Source organism: Microtus oregoni, unplaced genomic scaffold (assembly GCF_018167655.1).
Source record: "Microtus oregoni isolate MIOR12 unplaced genomic scaffold, Mior012 000040F_ref0000088, whole genome shotgun sequence".
Lineage (NCBI taxonomy): Eukaryota > Metazoa > Chordata > Mammalia > Rodentia > Cricetidae > Microtus > Microtus oregoni.
Genome location: NW_024543207.1, coordinates 17820054 through 17843377, shown reverse-complemented (window position 1 = coordinate 17843377; position 23324 = coordinate 17820054). Strand labels below are relative to the sequence as shown.

Sequence of the window (23324 nt, the reverse complement as noted above, 5' to 3'; positions counted from 1 at the left end):
CCTGGGTGCGCGTGCGCTTTGTCCCCAGGCGGTGTCCCGTGCGGGAGTTAGCGGCTGGAGGTACGCGCGGCCCGGGGATGGCGGGGGAGCCGGGGCTCGCGCCTGCGCGCTGGGGATAGCGTCCTTGGGTCTCCGGGATCGCTGGGGGCTGACAGGGTGCGGTGGAAGGAGGCTACTTCGCCAGCCCCGCACGTGTCGCGTTGCGAGTCACGCATGGGTCATGTCAGCTCTGCGACCCAGCGGATGTCACCTGTAAGTTCCTGTGTCCTGGCTCGCAGGCAGATGAGCCCCAAGAGCACACAGCTATGGTGGGCTCCTTTCCTGCCAATTGACAGCCTTTCGGGGTTAGCCGCTAGATAGAATCCCACTCCAAGTGCAAATCCGTATACACTAATTGCTGATTTATTTTTAGCGGTGGGAACTCTCATGACGGTCAGTGATTTGAATAGGATCCAGCAGGAAAGAGGAGGCTCCCAATTTTAGGGGAACGCTGTGCAATTAGGGTTTTTAAAAAGGAAGAAATAAGACCTCTGTAAGTGACACTGTGTTTGAACTTTGCTCGGGCCCTACAGCTTGCCATTCTTAATCATGCAGGTTACGAGGGAGCAGAATTGAGGTTCAAATCACTCCCCTACAAGTATGCACCTCTGAAAGACACTTGCAAGGTCCAAACGTAGCTGGATATCAGGAGTAGATTTCTGAGCACCGCGATTAAGAGTCTCTCTTCTGTATGCTTCTGGTCTTAATTCTCTCAATGCCAAGAAACACGTGTAAAGATTGCTGTAAAATGAATACCTGCCAGTTACCTGCTCCATTAAGTAGTATGCCCTTCTCCCCTCGGTGGTTTTTCAGTCTCACCCTAGATGACCTGAGGTGATGAGAAGGTTTCTGTTGCTGTATGCCACACAGCGAGGACAGGCGAAGGCCATTGCAGAAGAGATAAGTGAGCAGGCTGTGTCGCATGGGTTTGCTGCAGATCTTCACTGTGTTAGTGAGTCTGGAAAGGTAAGGGCAGCTGTGCCTGCAGATTTTCCTGTGCTTTGTGATGTGAGGTGAAGCTCTGTATGCTTTCCTCTCCATGTTTTTGTTAAGGGGACTCACCCAGGCCCGCCTTGAACTCACACTGTAGCCAAGGCTAAACTTGAACTTGGTAACATCCTACCAACTAGCTGAGATTAAACCTAGATGTATACATGTCGATGAGGTTGAAAAAAATCTGAAACAGATAGATACTATCTTAAACCTGGATGTAAACATTTGGATTAGCTTAGAAAATGTTAGAAACTGAAACAGATACTTGCTTCCTGTAAACAGTAACAGTGTATGGTCCGTTCATCAGCGAACGTGAACAACAACAGCAGTGTCCTTTGCAGCTGGTCACAGGTCTGGTCACTAGTGTTTTTGCCGGTGTGTTAAATCACAAGTTCATGCAATCCTGCATCCTGATTTGATCTCCTTGTTTTGTAGTATGATCTGAAAACAGAAACTGCTCCTCTGGTAATGGTCGTATCTACCACAGGAACTGGAGATCCACCCGACACAGCCCTCAAGTTTGTTAAAGAAATAAACGACAAGACGCTACCCACAGACTTTTTTGCTCACCTGCGGTATGGATTATTGGGTAATGAACTGTGCTTTTTTTTTAATATTTGCAATTATTGCTTTGATATAGGAATATATCTTTCAAAACCATGAAATATAATTGCATGTGTCTTTTATTTTTACATAAGTATTATATCTATATAAAATTTAGACATGTCAATGATAGTCTAACTTATACTCCAAAGCAATGTTCTGATTCTCCCCTCCCCCTCCGTCCTGGGTGTATCTGGGCCTCACACCCTAGCAGAGCATGTTGCCACTCAGCTACACCCCCAGCACTCTGCAGAACCTCTCCAGTAGCCATGGAATATTTTCAGAATATTAGTGTCTAGGCCTCACTGCAAACCTAAGGTAGAATTCTTGAAGGAGCAAACAGTTAGGATATTCAGTTGTTTAAGATTAGCAGCAGGTCTCTAAAACCGAGTATGTTCCCTAGGAACGTAACTTCAGAACTGCGGTTTTCAGTCCCTAGTACGTTGGAACCAGTTGGAGAGTCTTAATTAATAAAATAATTCCTTTGTATTCACTTGGCCTGCTAGAAGTGACCCTGCGGTTCCGAGGAGAGACTCTGTTCTCTGTAGTTAGTAGCTCTTTGCCAGTGTTCAGATCCATCACATGTTAAGAAAATTGTCTAGAGCTTTGTAAAGCATAATTTAAACAGGTTATAGTAAGGATCAGAAGGGCCAGCAAGTTAAACAGCTTGCCACCAAGCATGACGACCTGATTTCAAAGCCAGTTGAGCTATTTCTTTAGATTCCTGCATTGTTACATTAATTCATGGAAGCAGAAATGTTGAGTATGTGTATTTCCTTGACCGGGTGCCAGTTTGTTTTGTTGCTATCTGGTGCTTTCATGATGTACAGTAGAAGAACACTGCATGCATGGCATTGCTGAAGAAAATAAGGAAATGTGGATCTATACATTGTTTCTTCTATATGTGCCAGAGTACAGGATAGCATATAGACACTTTATCTCTCTGTCTGTTACGTTGTTGAGCCTTTGTATGCACTGAGTGTCTATTTGGGTTCTCTAGGTTTGGGTGACTCGGAATACACATACTTCTGCAACGGAGGGAAAGTGATCGATAAACGACTTCAGGAGCTTGGAGCCCAGCATTTCTACGACACTGGACATGCCGATGACTGTGTAGGGTAAGGACAGTGCGTGTCTGTTTCTAGTACACTTTCACATGGTGGAAGCTGGTGAGCTTATAGATGTTTGGCTTGGGTTAGCACTGACGGTCATCTGAGAGCCTCGTTATATCTCATCGTTTAGCCGGAACCCGGGAAGATCAGGTGAGTGAAGCCTGATTGGCCCATGTTGTCACATCCCGCATCCCCGCCTCAACCCTTGATATCTGTTAATGGAAAGAGGGAAGCATCCGGCAGGTTACATGTGTCTCAGAGTATGGAAGTATTTGTAAGAGTGAGCGTTTTTCTGGCAGCGTTGGTATTGCCTGCATGTCTTTTCTTTGCCCTGCTCACAGGCGCCCTGTTAGCATCTCCTCTAGTGGAAGGAGCCCTCAGGCCGAGCATCACTGACTACGGCATGTCTTGGCTGTCTCTTACCATCTTAATGGAGTGCACTGTTACCCTTTCTTCTTTCTGGAGCTCAGTATTTGAGCCTGTGCACAGCCTTCCATATCCACCTAACGTGTTTCTGTCCAGGTCTTCAGTACTGTTCTTTCTCAGTCTGCTGTTTAACCTTTAACGGTCATTATTGTAGCCAGATGAGAGTACACAGTTTTGGGTTTTGTTTTGTTTTGCTGTTAATTCTGTAAAAACACTGAGTGAATTTCCAGTCAGCATGTCAGTAAATGAGCTGCTGTAGAAATAATGACGTCATTGATGTCCCTTTGCAGTGCTCTTTTCTGGGTGTGCAGGGACTTCTCACGTTACCCCGCATCTTGCACGGTGCTCTGGCCTCCCGTGAGTTCCTTCAGCTTCAGTGCTAGGAAGGGTCCTGTCTCATGCACGGTTCCCTCACAGTGACAAAGTTCCGACATTTTCCACATTACCTGCTCGTCCTGCGGCTTTATTTTGAGCTGTCTTTTTGTGAGCTTGGTTTATCTGTAGGATATAATGTTTGTATCAATCTTTAGGCTCATTTCCTGTAGTACCGTACATAGATCTCTATAACTGTTCGGGGTCGTGTACTTGATTGAATATTAAAATTCCTGAGTGTGTTCAGTAGTTTGTGCATCTTAAATGCTCAGCCCGACGGCTTTGTGCGTCTGGAGTAAAGGTGTTTGGCTGAAGACTTTCTTGTCTGAAAAGCTGAGACCGCTCTTGCTCTCGTGTGCCTGGGTTGAAACCTTCCATTCCCACTTGACCAGGAGTCTTTGCTCACCCATCTCTCTAACCTGAGATGGATAATTGTGGGATGCACTGTGCAGGTTCAGGCCACGGTCAGAGACTGATGCTCATGGACCAGGACCATGCTTCTTCCCAGCACGCACTGAGTGGGTGCCAGCTCCCTTCACAGTTACTGGTAGCATTGTCTAACTCTTTCTCAGTTGTGAGAGTGACGCTTCACATGTAGCTTACTGTTGAACTTGCTTTTGTGAAGACTCCCCAGGGTAACTGCTGTCTGTAGCACTGTGAACTCAGTGGGCTCACACTCTGGGAAGATGGTGCTCTGAGGTGAGCCTCCTGATGGCCGGTCGCCTATCACAGTGATGAGAAGTTGATGCTTGTTGTAGTACGGACGGCGGGCTGTGTCCCACCACCCGGCTAGCTTTACCCGAAATAATTACACGGAAACTGTATTCTTTTAAACACTGCCTGACCCATTAGTTTCAGTTTCTTATTGGCTAGCTTTTACATATTGATCTAACCCATTTCTATTAATCTGTGTAGCCCACGAGCTGGCTTACCAGGAATGACCTTAACCTGCGTCTGTCTGGAGTGGGAGAATCATGGCGACTCCCTGACTCAGCTTCTTTCTCCCAGCATTCCGTTCTGTTTACTCCGCCTACCTAAGGGTTGGCCTATCAAATGGGTCTAGGCAGTTTCTTTATTAATAAGAAATCACTCCCACATCAGATGCTGTCTTTCAGTTGAGATGAAAAGTGATCATTTCATTTCCTTCAGTGTCTGCCTCACACTGTCTTGTCCACACCCTCTCCTTAGCTACCTGTTCATGGCGTGTCAGGAACACTGTGGTCGTGTTGTGCTTTGTTAGTCCTAACTGAACCTCTGCAAGTTAGGAGGAGTGAGTCCACTTTCGGAAAGAAAGGGAGGGAGGGAGGGAGGGAGGGAGGGAGGGAGGGAGGAGGAAGGAATTCTTTTCCTGAGACTAACCTCCTGGAAATCTAAAGGGGGGAGAGAGAAAGAGAAAGAGATCACATTTTAAAGGACACGTTCATAGATTGGTAGATGGGGAGGGAACTTATTTAGTTAGACATTTAGTCTTAATTTAGAATGATTTTTTGTTGATATCTATAGGAAAAAGATCAATAAATTTATAGACAAAGCGAGGTGGTACCTTCAACTGGTATAATGACCTTTTATAACACAGTGTTGCTAAGCTCTGTTCGTGTTATCAGGTTTGAACACACCTGTAAAATGTTAGCTCCCTGGAATGAAGACAGCCAGCTATGAGGGCCATTAGTTTCCTATTATCTAGGCCAAGTAGCTTCGTCTCTCAGCTCGTTTGCTTTGTGTGCATGTTCAGTTGTACAGTGCTAATCAGTGCAATGCTGTGCTTTTGAAAATCATCGTTTGTGGATTGTTTGAATAGTCTCTTTAGTGCTTTTAGCAGTTGTGTGCAGTACTCTGCCGAGCGGACAGGCCACTTCTTATTTCACTGTTGTGCTCAAGTGCACAGCTTAGGCCTTTGGTTTCTTCCCTGTGTCACATACAGTTTAGAGCTCGTGGTAGAGCCGTGGATTGCCGGACTCTGGGCTGCCCTCACCAATCTCTTTAAGACGCTCGGAGAACAAGAAATGAGCAGTGTGCCCCCACGGCCAGCAGACACCCCCTCGGACACTGCTGTGGGGCCGGAGATGCTACACGTCCAGTCGCAAGTCGAACATCTAAGATTAGAGGATGCGGACGACAAGGACCCTGGGGTTTGGGGACAGAATGACGCGAACAGGAGTCAGAGGAGTGCTTTGATCGAAGACTTTGAGTCCTCTCTCGCCCGCTCAGCTCCCCCACTCTCACAGACCTCTCTGAGTATTCCAGCTTTGCCCCCTGAGTATTTGGAGGTGCATCTTCAGGAGTCGCCTGGCCAGGTGAGAGATTTACTTCATGATGGCACTTACCGTGAGTTCTTGTTTGTGACCTCAGGACAGGGGTCCGAGACTCCGGCTACAACAACAGTTCCACAGCGGCCGTGCCGTTGTGCTGCGTGCCGTCTGTAGCTGCTTCTGTGAGGAGTGCTCACCAGAGGCCTGCAGAGAAGACCCTTCCAGCAAAGCTAGGCCCCTCTCTGTCACAAGGGGCTTGATGTTGCAAAAGCCTTATTTCCATCCCTGACGCAGCCTTGCACAGCGCCCTCTCGCTCTGTCCTCGCTTTCAGTGGCCAAGTCCTCGGCCTGCTCACGTCATCTCTCAGGAGCTCTGAGTTCGCCTGGTCCTGCAGGACAGAACCTCAGCATCCCTTCTCGCCTATACTCCCCCAGCTTTTGTTGTTGGGCTCCCCGGCTCTGCGTTTGCATTGCTGTCTCTGCTGCACCTCTGTCTTCCGTCTGTCACAGTGCAGAGGTCTCATCACCGCGATGGGTGTCCTAGCAGCCTGCGGAAGCTTCTCTAGCACTAAATGTCACTGATGGCAAGAGTCAGACTGTGAGATGCTCTTCTTGGCAGCTGTGTGTGGCTGGAGCTGTGTGTGGCTGGAGGGGTAAAAGTGGGAGACACAGAAGCTGGTCCCAGAGCTCTGCTTGTCTCTGCTTCTTAGTGCTGGGATGACAGACACATGCCTCCGTGTCTGGACTTCTAATGTGGTCCTGGGGGTTGCATCCCATTTCTTAGTGCTGGGATAACAGGTGCATGCCTCCGTGTCTGGACTTCTAATGTGGGTCTGGGGGTTGCATCCCATTATATTTTATCCCGTTTGTTTCTCAAGGAGGAAAGCCGGGCTTCTGTGACTTTGGAGGACGCAGTTTTTCAAGTCCCAATTTCCAAAGCTATTCAACTGACTTCAAATGACGCCGTGAAGACCACACTGCTGTTGGAACTGGACATTTCAGTAAGTTGTTAGGGAGTTCATTCTCAACACAGCTGTATCGTGAAGGCACATGGGCCCTTTGGGCGCTTGGTTACTACACCCAGGAGGAGGTGTCTCTGGCAGGGCCTGGCCACTTTATTCCTGACCTGTCATTTCTCCAAGCCTCTCTGCTCTCTACTTCAGAGCAAAGATGAGATGAGACGTGGCTGTCACTGGCAGAGCAGAGCGTAGCACCTTGACCACAAGCCAGGAGAAAGCAGTGGGATCCAGGCGGCATTTCACCTGTGGCAGGCCAGCAGAAGGAAGCTGGTCACCTAGGATTAGCCCGTGAGGCAGAAATAAAGACAGACTAGATGGTCAAGAAAGCACCAGCTTCTCATAGCGGTCTTCCTGGTCTGTGGACTCTGGAAAGGTTAGGGAATCTCTCTCCAGAGAGCATTCGCCTGTGGTGTCGGGGCTGTACGTGGCATTTGACCCCATCTGAGGGTCCATCTGCATGTGCTTGCTGAGGGTTTTTTCAGTTAGTAAGTCAGCCCTTTATCTTGAAGAACGTCCCAAGAAGCAAAGTCCCAAGAAAATCAGAGCACTTCATAGTGTCTGTGAACATTTGGTAGAGGCTTCTGATAGAAACAGAAATGGCAGCCATCAAACCTACTGTATTGTGTCTGTGCTAGTGAGAAAGTCCACGTTCTATTAAGTGGGATGTGGTGTCTGTGCGTGCGCACGCGTGTGTACATATGTGCGTGCATGCAGGCCTTCAAGAGCTAGAAGGTAATTCCAGGAATTTTCCCGGAATACTCTCCTTCTCAGTCACTGAAGCAGCGCGTCTCAATCAAACCCAGAGCTCTCAGGATGGCTGGGTGTGGGGTGTGCATACCCTGTCTCCACCTTCAAAGGCTAGATTTTCAGGTGGCACACACCCAGCCAGCGTTTATGGAATCCTGGGAATCTAAACTTTGCCGGCAAACTCACTGGCTAGAGCTTTCTGCCCCCACCCCACCCCATGCCCCGCCATAGTTTTGTTTGCTTTGTTTAAGATGTTGTCGCACTGACAACCAGGCTGGCCTATGGCTCCCCAGTGACAGGCTCGAGGGTGTGCACCAGCACACACAGCACACCGCCCCTCGTCTTTTCTAGAATAGCTCCTAGTAAAAGTGTGTTTGTTGGGTGAGTGGACTTACTCAGTTTCACCTTGGTCCTTCTCTAGAAAACTGAGTTTTCCCACCAACCGGGCGATTCCTTCAATGTGATCTGTCCAAACAGTGACTCTGAGGTCGCAGGTCTGCTGCACAGGCTGCAGCTGACTGACAAACGAGAGTACCGTGTCATCCTGACAGTTAAGACGGACACCAAGAAGAGAGGTGAGACAGCTGCTGCCTGTGACCGCACACACACATGCATGAGCACCAGCGACTCTGGTGCTGGCTGCTTCTCGGTGCTGCCTGTGACAACACACACATGCATGGCCACCATCAACTCTGGTGCTGGCCGCTTCTCGGTGCTGCCTGTGACCGCACACACACATGCATGGCCACCATCAACTCTGGTGCTGGCCGCTTCTCGGTGCTGCCTGTGACCGCACACACACATGCATGGCCACCATCGACTCTGGTGCTGGCCGCTTCTCGGTGCTGCCTGTGACCGCACACACACATGCATGGCCACCAGCGACTCTGGTGCTGGCCGCTTCTCGGTGCTGCCTGTGACCGCACACACACATGCATGGCCACCATCAACTCTGGTGCTGGCCGCTTCTCGGTGCTGCCTGTGACCGCACACACACATGCATGAGCACCAGCGACTCCAGTGCCGGCTGCTCCTTGATGCTGCTCTTATTTGGAGTGAGCAGTGTGGCAACGCTCACTAGTGGGTGTGGAAAGAGCCCAGAGCCTGTATGTGAAACTCCCCTTGTGTTTACTTCTCATGGTCACATGTTATTATGTAAAAATAATTTGCTGTAAATAAGAGAAGTTGTTTTATTACTTAAAATATTAATATTACTTATACATAATCTTGAACTTATTCAGTGCTGAAGTTCCTGTTTTTTAAAAAAAGTTATTTTTATTTTGGTGTGTGTGTGTGTGTGTACCACATTGTGCTGGTACCTGGTTGAGACCAGAAAGGGATGCTGGATCCCTGGAGCTAGAGTTACAGGCGTGTGGGTGCGGGAACTGAATTGGGGTCCTCTAGAACAGCTGGCATTCTTAATATCTGAGCCATCTCTCCAGCCACTGAGGTTACTTTTCATTTTCCTGGAACATGGTCATCTTTTTCCACTCCGTTTAGATAATTGTCTTTTATTTGGTACATTTTGAATTTATCAGTCTTTTACTTTTGTGAAGTGGCTGTTTCTTCCTGACGTATTTGTTTCTGCCAGTGTCTTCTTGATCATCGCCTCAACATCACACTGGGTAGCTCTCTAAAGTGTCACAGCTAGCTGTATTTTGGTGAATGCAGAGCTGTTCTGACAATGTTTTTGTGGCTGTGTCTTTTCTCTGCCCTGACCCTTCTGCCTCATCTGCCAGGAGCTGCTGTGCCCCAGCATGTGCCCGAGGGCTGTTCCCTCCAGTTCATCCTCACCTGGTGTCTGGAAATACGGGCAGTTCCTAAAAAGGTATTTCTCTTTGTCCCTGAGTGACTCAGAAGAGGGCAGCGTGTGTTTAGGACTTTTGGATGATACCTGTCCCTTAGAGCTGTAAAGATAGTTCGGGTGTCTTTCTAATGTCATGGAAACGGATCTCCTTCAGCTGCCCTATCACCTGCCAATAATGTCACACGGTAACAGAGGAAAGCCTGGGCTGCACTGCCCCCTCTCCTCCTCCTCCATGACAGAACACTTCTGAGAGTGCAGGGCTCTCACCCCTCTCCATCACCTGCTGCGTGACTGCAGATCTGTGTGGTGCTGCTCGGTTACTGCAGAGTGGGGGGATTTGGGAGCTGTAGAGGGATTTTAGGATAGACTGAACCACTAGAGGTCAGTATTACACCAGGAACTGTATTTAAAATGCTTGCAGCTATTTTTTTCCTAACCTGCTGTGCTGGACTGGAACTGTCTGAGCAGACGGACCGTGCTAATACAAGCAGGCTTCTGTCTCCCGTTGAGCGGGTGCCTACACACTGCTGGTCTTGGGAAGTAAACCGCCTTAGAGTCTTAGACACGGAATTCATTTTGATGAGAACTTCTTACGTTTAATTAATTCAGTTTGGCTTTAACTTGACCTGCTTTTTAAGTTTTACAAAGTATATGTAAATATACTTTTTTTACTATACAAAATGTGCTGTGTTAAAAATATCTGTGTGACATAGGATGTCAGAGTTTTGTGACCACACCCTTGGAGTTTAATTCTAGAATCTAATTCCTGTTCCACATCATGCCCATGTTCTGGTGTGGAAAGACTGAGGGTGTTTTTAATGTATGCATCATATTCATTGGCTTGATCATGAACATGTTTGGAGATTTTCCATGGTGGAGGAAATGTCTAAATAGAAATTTCAGTACTGTGATAGTCTTTGCACACATGTTTGGAACATATGTGTAAAATAATTTTTTTCGAGTATATTTGGTATTTCAAATTATTTATCCTTTAAAGCCTTGAAATGTTTTCTGCTGTTTCAGTGTGCTGTTTCTCTTCCATTTCTTAGTCATTCATTCATTCATTCATTCATTCGAGAGAAGGTCTCATCGTATAGTTGTGACTGGCTTGAATCCACAGAGCTAGCCCTGACCACAGAACAGCTCACGGCCGGCCTCTCTCCTCAGGCGTTCCTGCGCGCCCTGGTGGACTGCACCAGCAGCTCAGCTGAAAAGCGGAGGCTGCAGGAGCTGTGCAGTAAACAGGGGGCAGCCGATTACAACCGCTTCGTCCGAGACGCCAGCATCTCTCTGCTGGACCTCCTCCTCGCCTTCCCGTCGTGCCACCCTCCACTCAGCCTGCTGCTCGGTGAGTCGTCCCTGCCCCAGCGCCAGTAAAGGAGGCTGGCCGTTCGTGTCTCGCTGTGGGTTTTGTGCAGATACAGGGTGACCACATCTAAAAGGGAGTGACCGGTTATAGTGACATCTGGGCTCCCTCCTGGAAGCCACAGTTCCTCCCCCTTTCACACTTTCTGATTTTTTTTCATTTTTTTTTCTGTAATTAATGTCACTATCATTTTCTCTGTTAATTTATTCAATTGTGATTTTTTTTTTCAAAGAATTTAGTGTCTTTTCTCGTTTCTTTCTTTTCAGTGAAGTAGTTTAGCTGGGTCTTATCTGGCAGTAGCTGTTCGGAGGGGGAGTGATTTCACCAATCAGAATGTGGTGTAATTGGGTGTAGCGTGAGCCCTGTGTAGAAGGTGCAGAAGTAAGGAGGTCAGGAGCAAGGGGGCCCTGGTAATACAGACTGACACTCCCGAGCCTGGTGACTGGCTCACAAGGGGCTGTAACTGCCCTGGAGTGATGACCGTGAGCAGTAGGCAGGATCCTGTAGCCTTTCTTACTAGCCTGCATTTGTTTGCCTGTAGTGGAGCAGGGCTGTTGACAGTCACATGTGTAGTGCTTGCGTTGAGCCAGCAGGGGGCGCCTGGAGGCCTGTTCTAGCCAGACTTTCCGTTCCTTTTGTTTCTCGGTATTTTTTTCCCTTATTTTCCTCCCAAAAATTTTTTTGGGGAAAAAAATCGCTATGTGAGGCTATTCTCCCCCATTCCAATGTCTAAGCCAGCTGGCTGGTACTTTTCGATTTCATGGCGTTGGAAAACTTAAGATGAATTCTTTACTGAACTTTATTTCCCTGCTTTATTAAGACTAAACAGTTTTAGAAGGAATATTTCAAAGTTTTGCCCAAGTAAACTAAAAATAGAGCCTGTTATTCACAAAAATTATGAACTTTGTAAGCAGATAATTAAAATATGGGTCATTTATGTTGCTTTTCCACAAGTCCCTCTGCATCTTGAAGCGTCTGGCTGCTGAGGAAGTTGGTTTTTATCATGTATATAAACACAGGAAGTAAAAGGGCATCGTGCTCCTATTTCCTAAAATTGATGACTGTGATATTTTTGTGGCTTTAATTTTATTTCCCATCTGGAAACTCCTGGACATGTCTATTCAGCTGCTCTGTAGACACGTGAAAGCAGTGAGCCTGCTGGCCGTGGGTGGCTGACGGCTCCGTTCTTCATGTCCTCGTCCCTGAGACCAGTGTGGGAGGAGAGATCACTGGACCATGTGCTATAAAATCCTTTAAAAGAGAACATCTTATTTTGGATATTGAACATAAGAAAGTTCAATATAGGCTGGGTTCTGTTCTGTGCCTGTTTCAGTGGGCGTGAGTTAATTGCCTGTTTTTACTTTTTAGAACAGCTGCCCAGACTCCAGCCTCGGCCGTACTCATGTGCAAGGTAGGAACACTTACTAACATGGTACACAGTTCCTAAGTCCTGTGACACGTGAACACTAACATGGTACACAGTTCCTAAGTCCTGTGAACACATGAACACTTACTAACATGATACACAGTTCCTAAATCCTGTGAACACATGAAAACTTACTAACATGACACACAGTTCCTAAGTCCTGCAACACGTGAAAACTAACATGGTACACAGTTCCTAAGTCCTGTGACACGTGAACACTTACTAACATGATACACAGTTCCTAAGTCCTGCAACACGTGAAAACTAACATGGTACACAGTTCCTAAGTCCTGTGACACGTGAACACTAACACGGTACACAGTTCCTAAGTCCTGTGACACGTGAACACTTACTAACATGGTACACAGTTCCTAAGTCCTGTGACACATGAACACTAACACGGTACACAGTTCCTAAGTCCTGTGACACGTGAACTTCAGATCACTAGTGACCGGGCCAGGTGCTGCATACTCCCCTGTTCTGTAGAGCACAGTGTAGAGTGCAGTGTAGGCACGGTGTAGACACGGTGTAGGCACTGTATAGAGTGCAGTGTAGGCATGGTGTAGAGCGCAGTGTAGGCACGGTGTAGACACAGTGTAGGCACAGTGTAGAGCACTGTATAGAGTGCAGTGTAGGCACGGTGTAGACACGGTGTAGGCATGGTGTAGACACAGTGTAGGCACGGTATAGAGCACAGTGTAGACACGGTGTAGGCACAGTGTAGACACGGTGTAGGCACGGTATAGACACAGTGTAGGCACGGTGTAGACACGGTGTAGAGCACTGTGTAGAGCACGGTGTAGGCACGGTGTAGACACGGTGTAGAGTTCTGTATAGAGCACGGTGTAGACACAGTGTAGACAGTGTACCCAGAGCACAGTGCAATCCGAAGAGCCCAGGGCTTCTGTACCCTGGGAGTTCACAGTTTGTACCTGACGATCCATGTTCCCATTTAAGGCAGTAGACTGAGGTCTCGCCATTCTTGGGCAGCTGAAGAGCTGGCAGAGTGAGTGCTGGCCTGGGCCTTCCAGTGCCCCTGCCCCTGCCCCTGCAGCAGGGGTGCCTGTGGGAGTGAGTTCACCCTCCCTTCTTACATAGTACAGCGTGGACTGAGGTTAGTGAGCGTCTGCTGGTGGTTTCTTCACTTTCATACCTGTCAGCTTTATAAATAATACCCAGTGCATTTGTCCCTGTCATTGGCATGGTAATAAACTCAGTCGGGTAAATACTGAGTAGGGAATCTTGAAGGAAGAGCCGTGGGGCATCTCACTTCCTAGATAGAACTGGAGCCTTTCCTGAAAGACTTCACCATGCAGAAACAAGGGTTAAGATGGCTCTTGTCTAGAGCAGCGTCATGGTGGATTGGAGCCCCATTCTCCCAGCACAGTGAGACATCCGTCCCTGTGTCTTTGCAGCTCGAGCTTACTCCATCCCGACAAGCTTCACTTCGTGTTTAACATCCTGGAGTATCCGTCCCCCACCACAGCGGCCGCACCGCGGAAGGGGGTGTGCACAGGCTGGTTGGCCACATTGGTTGCGCCATTTCTTCAGCCAAACAGGGAAGCTCCGCACACAGACCGTCCTGATGCCCTGGCTCCTGAGGTACTAGGACGGTGTGAGCTCAGCGCTGCCGGAGCTCAGCTCTCACCTGACTGGACGCTGTCTCGCATGTTAAACATGCAGCTGTTGTTGTCTGTTGTTGCGTCTTGTGTTTGTAGAAAAGAATGCATTTTCTGTGACTGCTCTTGTGGGGGCAGTGATGTTTCCTAGTGCTGTGTCCCAGCTGGGTAGTTGTATGATCTTACTATGTATCTTGATCGTAACTACTCTATACCCTACTCCAGCTTCCCCCGAGACACCCCCATTCACACCCCATCCCAGCTCATGTCCTGATCCATTCATTTATTTTAAGTTTCTGAGTTCAGTTAGTGTTACCCATGTGCTCATGAGGATGGACCCGTCCAATGGGCACCGGGACTCAGAGAAAAGTGACCCCACCACTGCCACCACCAGCTCCAACAGGTCCTACCGTGGGGGCTGTTTGTGTTTACACTTCTTAGCCTGCCTTCCTGGTCCCTTATTCCATGGCTTATGCTTTTAACTCACAGGTGAAAAAGTCTGCTAAGTGAAAGCACTTTTGATATGAGTAGAAAAGGAAATACTTAGAAAACAAACTGTTCCTTCTTCCTCTGTCATATGAGACGTGTTCAAGGCTTTAGTCGGGTCTGGCGCTGCTGTGTGACCGAGTGATGCTTCTCTGAGAGCAGTTGACACGTACGCACCCTCGCGAGCTCAGTTAAGTGCTCGTCCGTGCTCACCTGGGTTGTCTTTACTCACCAAAGCCGGTTCAATATTCCAGATACTGATCTCTCCTCGAGCAACACATTCTTTCCGCTTACCAGATGACCCTTCCGCCCCCGTCATAATGGTGGGCCCAGGAACTGGCGTAGCGCCCTTCATTGGCTTCCTCCAGCACAGGTGTGTGCTCCTTGTCCTCGGGTGGAGACGGATCGCACATTTTGTCTTCAGCCATGTTAGAATAGTGGGTGTTGGTCGTAAAACTTTTACTTTAAAAGGTTTTCACCTACTATCAGGTGCTGTAGTTATTTGTGCCCTGGGGAAGAATTTTTCAGTCTCTGCTCCAAGTCAGGAGCTTCCCTGTGTGTGGCGACAGTTCTAGCTGTCACTCTGCGTGTTCATCTGTGCTGTGGATAATAGCATATTCCTTGGGGAGGAATTTAAGGCACACCTTTGTGCTGTGATGGGTACAGCTGTTCCCTGTCCTGAGCTGGGTCAGTAGTCACAGGTACACCTGTAGCGGCTGTCTAAAGCGAGCCCAGACTAGAAGAGTGGCCGTGGGTGTCTAGAAGAGTGGCCGTGGTAGAGCAGACTGATCTGGCTTCTCTCTTCTTCCTCACGCTCCACTGTAGACTCCACTGTAGACTCCATTGTAGACAGAAGTTTCTGCCCCACCTGGTCCCGCAGCCATTCAGTCACAAACACACAGATGCTTATCTCAGTTTAGAAACTGGCCTACTAGCTCAGGGTTATTATTAACTAACTCTTACAACTTAAATTAACCCATAATTCTTATTTATGTTTAGCCATGTGACTTGGTACCTCAATCAGTTCCACATTCTCTCGTCTTGCTTTCTCTGTGTCTCAGTGGCGACTGCAGACTGAGCATTTCCTCTTCCCAGAATTCTCTTGTTCTGGTCGCCCCACCTCTACTTCCTGCCTGGCGACTGGCCATAAAGTGCTTTATTAAACCAAAAAAGTAACAAATTTTTACAGGGTACAAGGGCATTTATCCCATAGCACTTCGTGACCTGGAACCAAGGAGCGGGCATGGCAGGGGCCCCATGACCTCCTTTGCAGTCACATCCCCAGTTAACTAGAGGCTGTCCAATGTGCTCTACCTCTTAAACATTCTGTCACCTACCAGGTCCCCTCTCGGAACCAAGCCTTTAGCACCTGAAGTTCCGAGAGTTACTCTCTAAAGTTACTGGTGTGTAATTTGTTAGGATGTCTGCTCAGTGTGAGCAAGAGCCCAGGATAGTCCTGAGTGCTGTGGCATAAAATCCCAGATAATATCCAGACATAGCAAGTACTGTTCCAGTGTAAAGGTGGATTTTACAGACCTGCTGGTTGGCGATATTTCCTGAAAGATAGTAGTTCATGTGCTCACTATATCAAACATTCCCTTTTTATCTTAGAGAGAAACTCCAAGAACAGCACCCAGATGGAAATTTTGGAGCAATGTGGCTGTTTTTTGGCTGCAGACATAAGGACAGAGACTATTTGTTCAGGTACACGCGCGTCTGTTGTATCTAAACGGTTGTAATGTGCAGACATGGTCATCTTTAAGCCACCACCTTTCTGTGACCGTGCTGTGTTATGTCGCAGAGAGGAGCTCAGGCGTTTCCTCAAGATCGGGGTCTTGACTCACCTGAAGGTCTCCTTCTCGAGAGATGCCCCCCCAGAGGAGGAGGAGGCCCCAGCAAAGTACGTGCAGGACAACCTCCAGCGCCACAGCCAGCAGGTGGCCAGGACCCTCCTCCAGGAGAACGGCTATATTTACATGTGTGGGTATGTGGTCAGGTGGAAAAGGCAGCTGTGCTGCTGTGGATGGGTCAAGGGGCCAGGGAAGAGTGTGACAGTCACTGAGTTCACCGACCTCCCACATAAGCACACAGCAAACAGTCAAGTCTAGTGCACACTTACCAGCCAGCTTCTTTCCAGGGAAGCAGTGTGAGTGCTGGCGCTTGCCCTAGAGAATGCTTTACTCTGGGTGCATATGTGCAGCATCTGAAAATTCGTGTTAAAACCTAGTCACACCAGGCGGTGGTAGCGCACACCTTTAATCCCTACTTTTAGGAGGCAGAGGCAGGCGGCTATCTGAATTTGAGGCCAACCTGGTCTACAGAGCAGGTTCCAGGACAGCCAAAGTGGTTACATAGAGAAACCCTATCTCAAAGGAAAACTTCAGTCACTTAAATTGAAATCTCACATAGATTTTGTTGTATCGAACGTGTTTGTGATTTGCAGCACTAAGCCAGCAAGAGGAAAGCAGGATTTGACTCTGAGAACGCCCCTCAGATTACATCCTTTTTCTCTAGGGCGGTTTGTGGTGGTCAGGAGGCCGAAGACCTGGGTCACTCTCAGCACTAGCTTTACGTCCATCCTGTGGCGGTGTCTGTCACACAAACTCAAAGGCGCCATGTAGAGACTACATTTCAGAATTTGACTCTAAAACTGTCAGCTAGATAAAAGGAAGTTTTGGAATAAGAAATTTTACTTTTATCCTAAGACACCCTGAGCCTTTGCCATCTTCAGTTAGCCAAGCTAACATCGAACTCTTTAACTATGATGCGGAAGATGAGATCCTGACTGGTTCAGCTTTTCAAGGCTGTGTTCTGCTGTCCAGATGATTTCATGACCCTGACAGTTTGTGGCTCTCACCTGCAGAACACTGCAGACTCCACACACTCTGGTTTGTTTTCATTTAGCTTTTGCTGAAGTTCTTGATCTCCGTGTTTGCAGAGGGCATTTTGGTCTCACTGAGACTGAAGTGTTAACTCTAAGTAGCAGAGTCAGCTAATCACACAGATGGGCCAGTTGTGGAGCTAACGTGGATGTCTCCAGACTCCTCAGTCCTCCCCTGCATAGCCCCTTCCAGTCACCCAGTCCTTCCTAGAGAACACAAGTGGCTTCAGAGACCAAGGCTGAGTCACTAGTGAAGCAGGCAGGAGCAGAGAACACTGAGGGAGGAAGAGCCTGTCGGAGCCAGCAGCCAGTCAAGTGGGGTGAAGGAGAGAGGCACTGTAGATGTGGCAGAGGCTCGGGCCATGGGCACCGATGCTCTGGAGTGGTTGAGGCAAAGATGAGGAACGGTCAACTGGCAGGACGGGCTGTATTCCAGACATCACGTCCTGGCTTATATCTTCATCCAACATTGGAGCACCTGCTGAGTGCTTGCACTGTTCGGGCATGGGAGATACACGGAGAAGTGAGGTCCCTGCCTGACCTGGGCAGCCATTGTGGGAGATACACGGAGAAGTGAGGCCCCTGCCTGACCTCAGCAGTCATCGTGGGAGAGGCCTGGAAGCAGTGCTTTATTAACATGGAGTTAGCAAGGGACAGTGACACACGAGATGGTGCCTCCTCTGCCTTCAGGAGCTAAGACCCGTCCTTGGTGAAGGGTCTCTTACTTCATGTGCACGAGGCTATGGAGGATGAGAGCGAGCAGGTCTGCTGTGCGCTGTGGGAGAGGGAAGGGGTCAGACAGGTGATCCAAGCCTGGGCTTCCCTCCCTGGGCTGCTCTAGGGGGGTGGTGAGCCGTGGAGCCATGTGGCCAGCTCTGTTTAGAGTGGGCACCCTGGGTGAAGACTTGACCTGGGGTCAGTGAAGCTGGATATCTGTGGGAAACATTCTGAGAAATGAGGAAAAAGCAAAGACGTCAGGGTCAGAGGGAGCTAGGTATGTGGTTAATTACTAAAGAGAGTTTGGTTTAAAAAGGAATTCCTGTTTGGTAAAGCATGTTCTTTCGTTTTCTAGAGATGCCAAGAACATGGCTAAAGACGTGAACGACGCCCTTGTGGAAATCGTAAGCAAAGAGTCTGGAGTGAGCAAGCTGGAGGCAATGAAAACTCTGGCAACATTGAAGCAAGAGAAGCGATACCTCCAGGATATTTGGTCATAAAACTGGAAGACATTTGCCCCATAAAATGCCAAAAGACAATTTTACTGAAGCTGAGTGTAAAATTTTTTGACTATTTCTTGAAGGAGGTTGGGTAGGGAACAGATCACTTACAAGTCTGGTGCAGTCTCCCACTCCTCCCCTGTGGCCCCACCCAGCACCGCACTGTGGGGGTGGAGAAGTCGCCCTCATCGCACATGGGCCCCACAGGAGGACAGGTAGCCGATGGCTCGCCTACACCTGTGCACATCATGGAAAACTGTGGATATATTAGCTCTCTGTGCAGAATACACAATATTCATGCCGGTAATATTTAAATTAAATGTAAAGCATACTTTTTGGGTGTTTATATAATTATTTAATTGTGGTTTATTATCAAAACTATATTTCTGATAAAATATTTTAATTTTATGGTCATCCTTATAAGGGTTTTTATGCTACTAGAAATCTATTTTGGAATATATTTGTACTCCGCCTTTCTCTTCCTGATGATGTGCAGTGCTCTGTAGCTTGGGCGTTCGCCCTTCCCCCCATTAGACATCATGTGCACGTCGCTGTCAGGGTGTCCCCCCCAGGAGACATCATGTGCACGTTGCTGTCAGGGTGTCCCCCCCCCCAGGAGACATCATGTGCACGTTGCTGTCAGGGTGTCCCCCCCCAGGAGACATCATGTGCACGTTGCTGTCAGGGTGTCCCCCCCTCAGGAGACATCATGTGCACGTTGCTGTCAGGGTGTCCCCCCCCTCAGGAGACATCATGTGCACGTTGCTGTCAGGGCGTCCCCCCCCAAGAGACATCATGTGCACGTTGCTGTCAGGGTGTCCCCCCCCCCAGGAGACATCATGTGCACGTTGCTGTCAGGGTGTTCCCCCCCAGGAGACATCATGTGCACGTTGCTGTCAGGGTGTTCCCCCCCAGGAGACATCATGTGCACGTTGCTGTCAGGGTGTCCCCCCCTCAGGAGACATCATGTGCACGTTGCTGTCAGGGTGTCCCCCCCTCAGGAGACATCATGTGCACGTTGCTGTCAGGGCGTCCCCCCCAGGAGACATCATGTGCACGTTGCTGTCAGGGTGTCCCCCCCCCAGGAGACATCATGTGCACGTCGCTGTCAGGGTGTCCCCCCCAGGAGACATCATGTGCACGTCGCTGTCAGGGTGTCCCCCCCCAGGAGACATCATGTGCACGTTGCTGTCAGGGTGTCCCCCCCTCAGGAGACATCATGTGCACGTTGCTGTCAGGGTGTCCCCCCCCTCAGGAGACATCATGTGCACGTTGCTGTCAGGGCGTCCCCCCCCAGGAGACATCATGTGCACGTTGCTGTCAGGGTGTCCCCCCCCAGGAGACATCATGTGCACGTTGCTGTCAGGGTGTTCCCCCCCAGGAGACATCATGTGCACATTGCTGTCAGGGTGTCCCCCCCCCAGGAGACATCATGTGCACGTTGCTGTCAGGGTGCCCCCCCCAGGAGACATCATGTGCACGTTGCTGTCAAGGAGTCCCCCCCCCAGGAGACATCATGTGCACGTTGCTGTCAGGGTGTCCCCCCCCAGGAGACATCATGTGCACGTTGCTGTCAGGGTGTCCCCCCCTCAGGAGACATCATGTGCACGTTGCTGTCAGGGCGTCCCCCCCCCCAGGAGACATCATGTGCACGTTGCTGTCAGGCTGTACCTTGTCCTTCTTGCAGATTCCTTTTCAGTTGTGGCTTCCCAACACTGATTTTATTTCTGTGATACACTCAGATTGTATCTTAGCCTTAAAATACTCCAGTCAGATTTCTGATTCCAGATTCTCTCGAAAGTTAAGAAAATAAAGTGTATGAAAGGGCTCTGTAGCACTTGTGTGTTGTTGCTGGGACTCAGCGACTTAAGGAGGGGTATGTTAGCTCAGTCTGGTGTGCGGTGCTCGACGGTGGGGAGCTCATGGTGGCAGAGCTAGAGGCAGCGGTCACGCCACGTCCACAGTCAAGGGAAGACTGCCTGTGCCCAGCTGTTTCCTTTCATACACCCTGGAGCCCCACCCATGGCACAGTCTGCCAACATTTAGCGTGGGTCTTTCCACTGCAGTTAGCCCAACCCAGATAACCTCTCACAGGCATACCCAGGATGTGTCTCCAAACTGTCCTAGGTCCTGTCAGCTGACTCAGTATAACTAGCGCAGGTTTGATAAACTTTCTCCGTCTGGTATATTGTCTTATTTAATAGTGCAACATTTGAAAACAATCCATACCTGATGACGTGTTCTTTGGTCGTTGTGAGAATTAAGATCTGAAAAGGCAATTGTAATAATCTCAACCTTGGTGAGAACTTGTGGCTTTTTCTTCTTTTCTGATCTTACATTGTGTATTTTCACTATTGTATATTTTATGTACAATAAATAAAACGGGAGTTAGGGAAACGCCACCAAATACTGTTACATACCCTGAGATCAATTCTGACGAACGTGCAGAAAGTGTGGGGTGAAGACAGTGAGATGTAGTTCACTGAGATGATGCAGTTCACTGAGATGATGCAGTTCACTGAGATGATGTAGTTCACTGAGATGATGTAGTTCACTGAGATGATGCAGTTCACTGAGATGATGTAGTTCACTGAGATGATGTAGTTCACTGAGATGATGCAGTACACTGAGATGATGCAGTTCACTGAGATGCAGTTCACTGAGATGATGTAGTTCACTGAGATGATGCAGTTCACTGAGATGATGTAGTTCACTGAGATGATGCAGTTCACTGAGATGATGTAGTTCACTGAGATGATGTAGTTCACTGAGATGTAGTTCACTGAGATGATGTAGTTCACTGAGATGTAGTTCACTGAGATGATGTAGTTCACTGAGATGTAGTTCACTGAGATGATGCAGTTCACTGAGATGATGCAGTTCACTGAGATGATGTAGTTCACTGAGATGATGTAGTTCACTGAGATGATGTAGTTCACTGAGATGATGTAGTTCACTGAGATGATGTAGTTCACTGAGATGATGTAGTTCACTGAGATGATGTAATTCACTGAGATGATGTAGTTCACTGAGATGTAATTCACTGAGATGATGCAGTTCACTAGGATGCAGTTCACTGAGATGATGCAGTTCACTGAGATGATGTAGTTCACTGAGATGTAGTTCACTGAGATGATGCAGTTCACTGAGATGATGCAGTTCACTGAGACGATGCAGTTCACTGAGACGATGCAGTTCACTGAGACGATGCAGTTCACTGAGACGATGTAGTTCACTGAGATGATGTAGTTCACTGAGATGATATAGTTCACTGAGATGATGTAGTTCACTGAGATGATGTAGTTCACTGAGATGTAGTTCACTGAGATGATGTAGTTCACTGAGATGATGTAGTTCACTGAGATGATGTAGTTCACTGAGATGATGTAGTTCACTGAGATGTAGTTCACTGAGATGATGCAGTTCACTGAGATGATGTAGTTCACTGAGATGATGTAGTTCACTGAGATGTAGTGAAAATTTGCCTCCTTTTAAACTGGATAATGATTTTTCAAGAATCAGCTACTTCTGGTCATTTTAAAATTTAGCATTTATTTGCCTTTTAGCTAGCATCGTTCTTCTATAAACATGGATGAAGTTCAATAAAAGGAAATTCCCACTTTATATGTTCCCATTATGCATGTATCTCATTATACAGCTACACTGAAAGCCAGAGGATGGTGATTAACCAAGTGTGTTCAGGACCAGATTTTTTTTTTTAATATATTAAGGATTTCTGCCTCCTCCCCGCCACCGCCTCCCATTTCCCTCCCCCTCCCCCGATCCAGTCCCCCTCCCTCATTAGCTCGAAGAGCAATCAGGGTTCCCTGACCTGTGGGAAGTCCAAGGACCGCCCACCTCTATCCAGGTCTAGTAAGGTGAGCATCCAAACTGCCGAGGCTCCCCCAAAGCCAGTACGTGCAGTAGGATCAAAACCCACTGCCGTTGTTCTTGAGTTCTCAGTAGTCCTCAATGTCCGCTATGTTCAGCAAGTCCAGTTTTATCCCATGCTTTTTCAGACCCAGACCAGCTGGCCTTGGTGAGTTCCCAGTAGAACATCCCCATTGTCTCAGTGTGTGGGTGCACCCCTCGCGGTCCTGAGTTCCTTGCTCGTGCTCCCTCTCCTTCTGCTCCTGATTTGGACCTTGAGATTTCTGTCCGGTGCTCCAATGTGGGTCTCTGTCTCTGTCACATTTCATCGCCTGATGAAGGCTAATATTCAGGAGGATGCCTATGTGTTTGTCTTTGGATTCACCTTCTTATTTAGCTTCTCTAGGAACGTGAATTATAAGCTCAATGTCCTTTATTTATGGCTAGAAACCAAATATGAGTGAGTACATCCCATGTTCCTCTTTTTGGGTCTGGCTTACCTCACTCAGGATAGTGTTTTCTATTTCCATCCATTTGTATGCAAAATTCAAGAAGTCCTTGTTTTTTACTGCTGAGTAATACTCTAATATGTATATATTCCATACTTTCTTCATCCATTCTTCCATTGAAGGGCATCTAGGTTGTTTCCAGGTTCTGGCTATTACAAACAATGCTGCTATGAACATAGTTGAGCATATACTTTTGTTGTATTCCCAAGAGTGGTATTGCTGGGTCCAGGGGTAGGTTGATCCCGAATTTCCTGAGAAACCGCCACACTGCTTTCCAGAGTGGTTGCACAAGTTTGCATTCCCACCAGCAATGGGTGAGTGTACCCCTTTCTCCACAACCTCTCCAGCAAAGGCTATCATTGGTGTTTTTTATTTTAGCCATTCTGACAGGTGTAAGATGGTATCTTAAAGTTGTCTTGATTTGCATTTCCCTGATTGCTAAGGAAGTTGAGCATGACCTTAAGTGTCTTTTGGCCATTTGAACTTCTGTTGAGAATTCTCTGTTCAGCTCAGTGCCCCATTTTGTAATTGGGTTGATTAGCCTTTTACGGTCTAGTTTCTTGAGTTCTTTATATATTTTGGA

General features: G+C 48.1%; 1 protein-coding gene across 2 annotated transcripts; it reads left to right on the top strand.

Annotated features, from left to right (window-relative positions):
- Positions 1–13: 13 nt before the first annotated feature.
- Mtrr (5-methyltetrahydrofolate-homocysteine methyltransferase reductase) lies at positions 14–18674 on the top strand. 2 transcript variants are annotated; one of them, XM_041632246.1, is made up of 15 exons: positions 14–60; positions 853–1005; positions 1468–1621; positions 2636–2753; positions 5467–5839; positions 6673–6795; positions 7982–8135; positions 9300–9388; positions 10535–10715; positions 12102–12144; positions 13575–13761; positions 14519–14637; positions 15876–15968; positions 16066–16248; positions 18218–18674. In XM_041632246.1, exons 2-15 carry the CDS (start codon positions 877–879, stop codon positions 18360–18362), a joined length of 2091 nt encoding a protein of 696 aa, XP_041488180.1. In that variant the 5' UTR covers positions 14–60; positions 853–876; the 3' UTR covers positions 18363–18674. The 2 variants fall into 2 exon arrangements, with proteins under 2 accessions (XP_041488180.1, XP_041488179.1); XM_041632245.1 differs by lacking the exon at positions 14–60 and adding an exon at positions 69–252.
- The last annotated feature ends 4650 nt before the right edge of the window (positions 18675–23324 follow it).

Excerpts from the sequence above, each read along its gene's own strand:
- Mtrr (XM_041632246.1), top strand. The coding sequence starts at position 877 with ATGAGAAGGTTTCTGTTGCTGTATGCCACACAGCGAGGACAGGCGAAG. Across the intron at positions 6,796-7,981 it reads TGTTGGAACTGGACATTTCA|AAAACTGAGTTTTCCCACCA; the intron begins GTAAGTTGTTAG and ends GTCCTTCTCTAG. Across the intron at positions 14,638-15,875 it reads ATTGGCTTCCTCCAGCACAG|AGAGAAACTCCAAGAACAGC; the intron begins GTGTGTGCTCCT and ends TTTTTATCTTAG.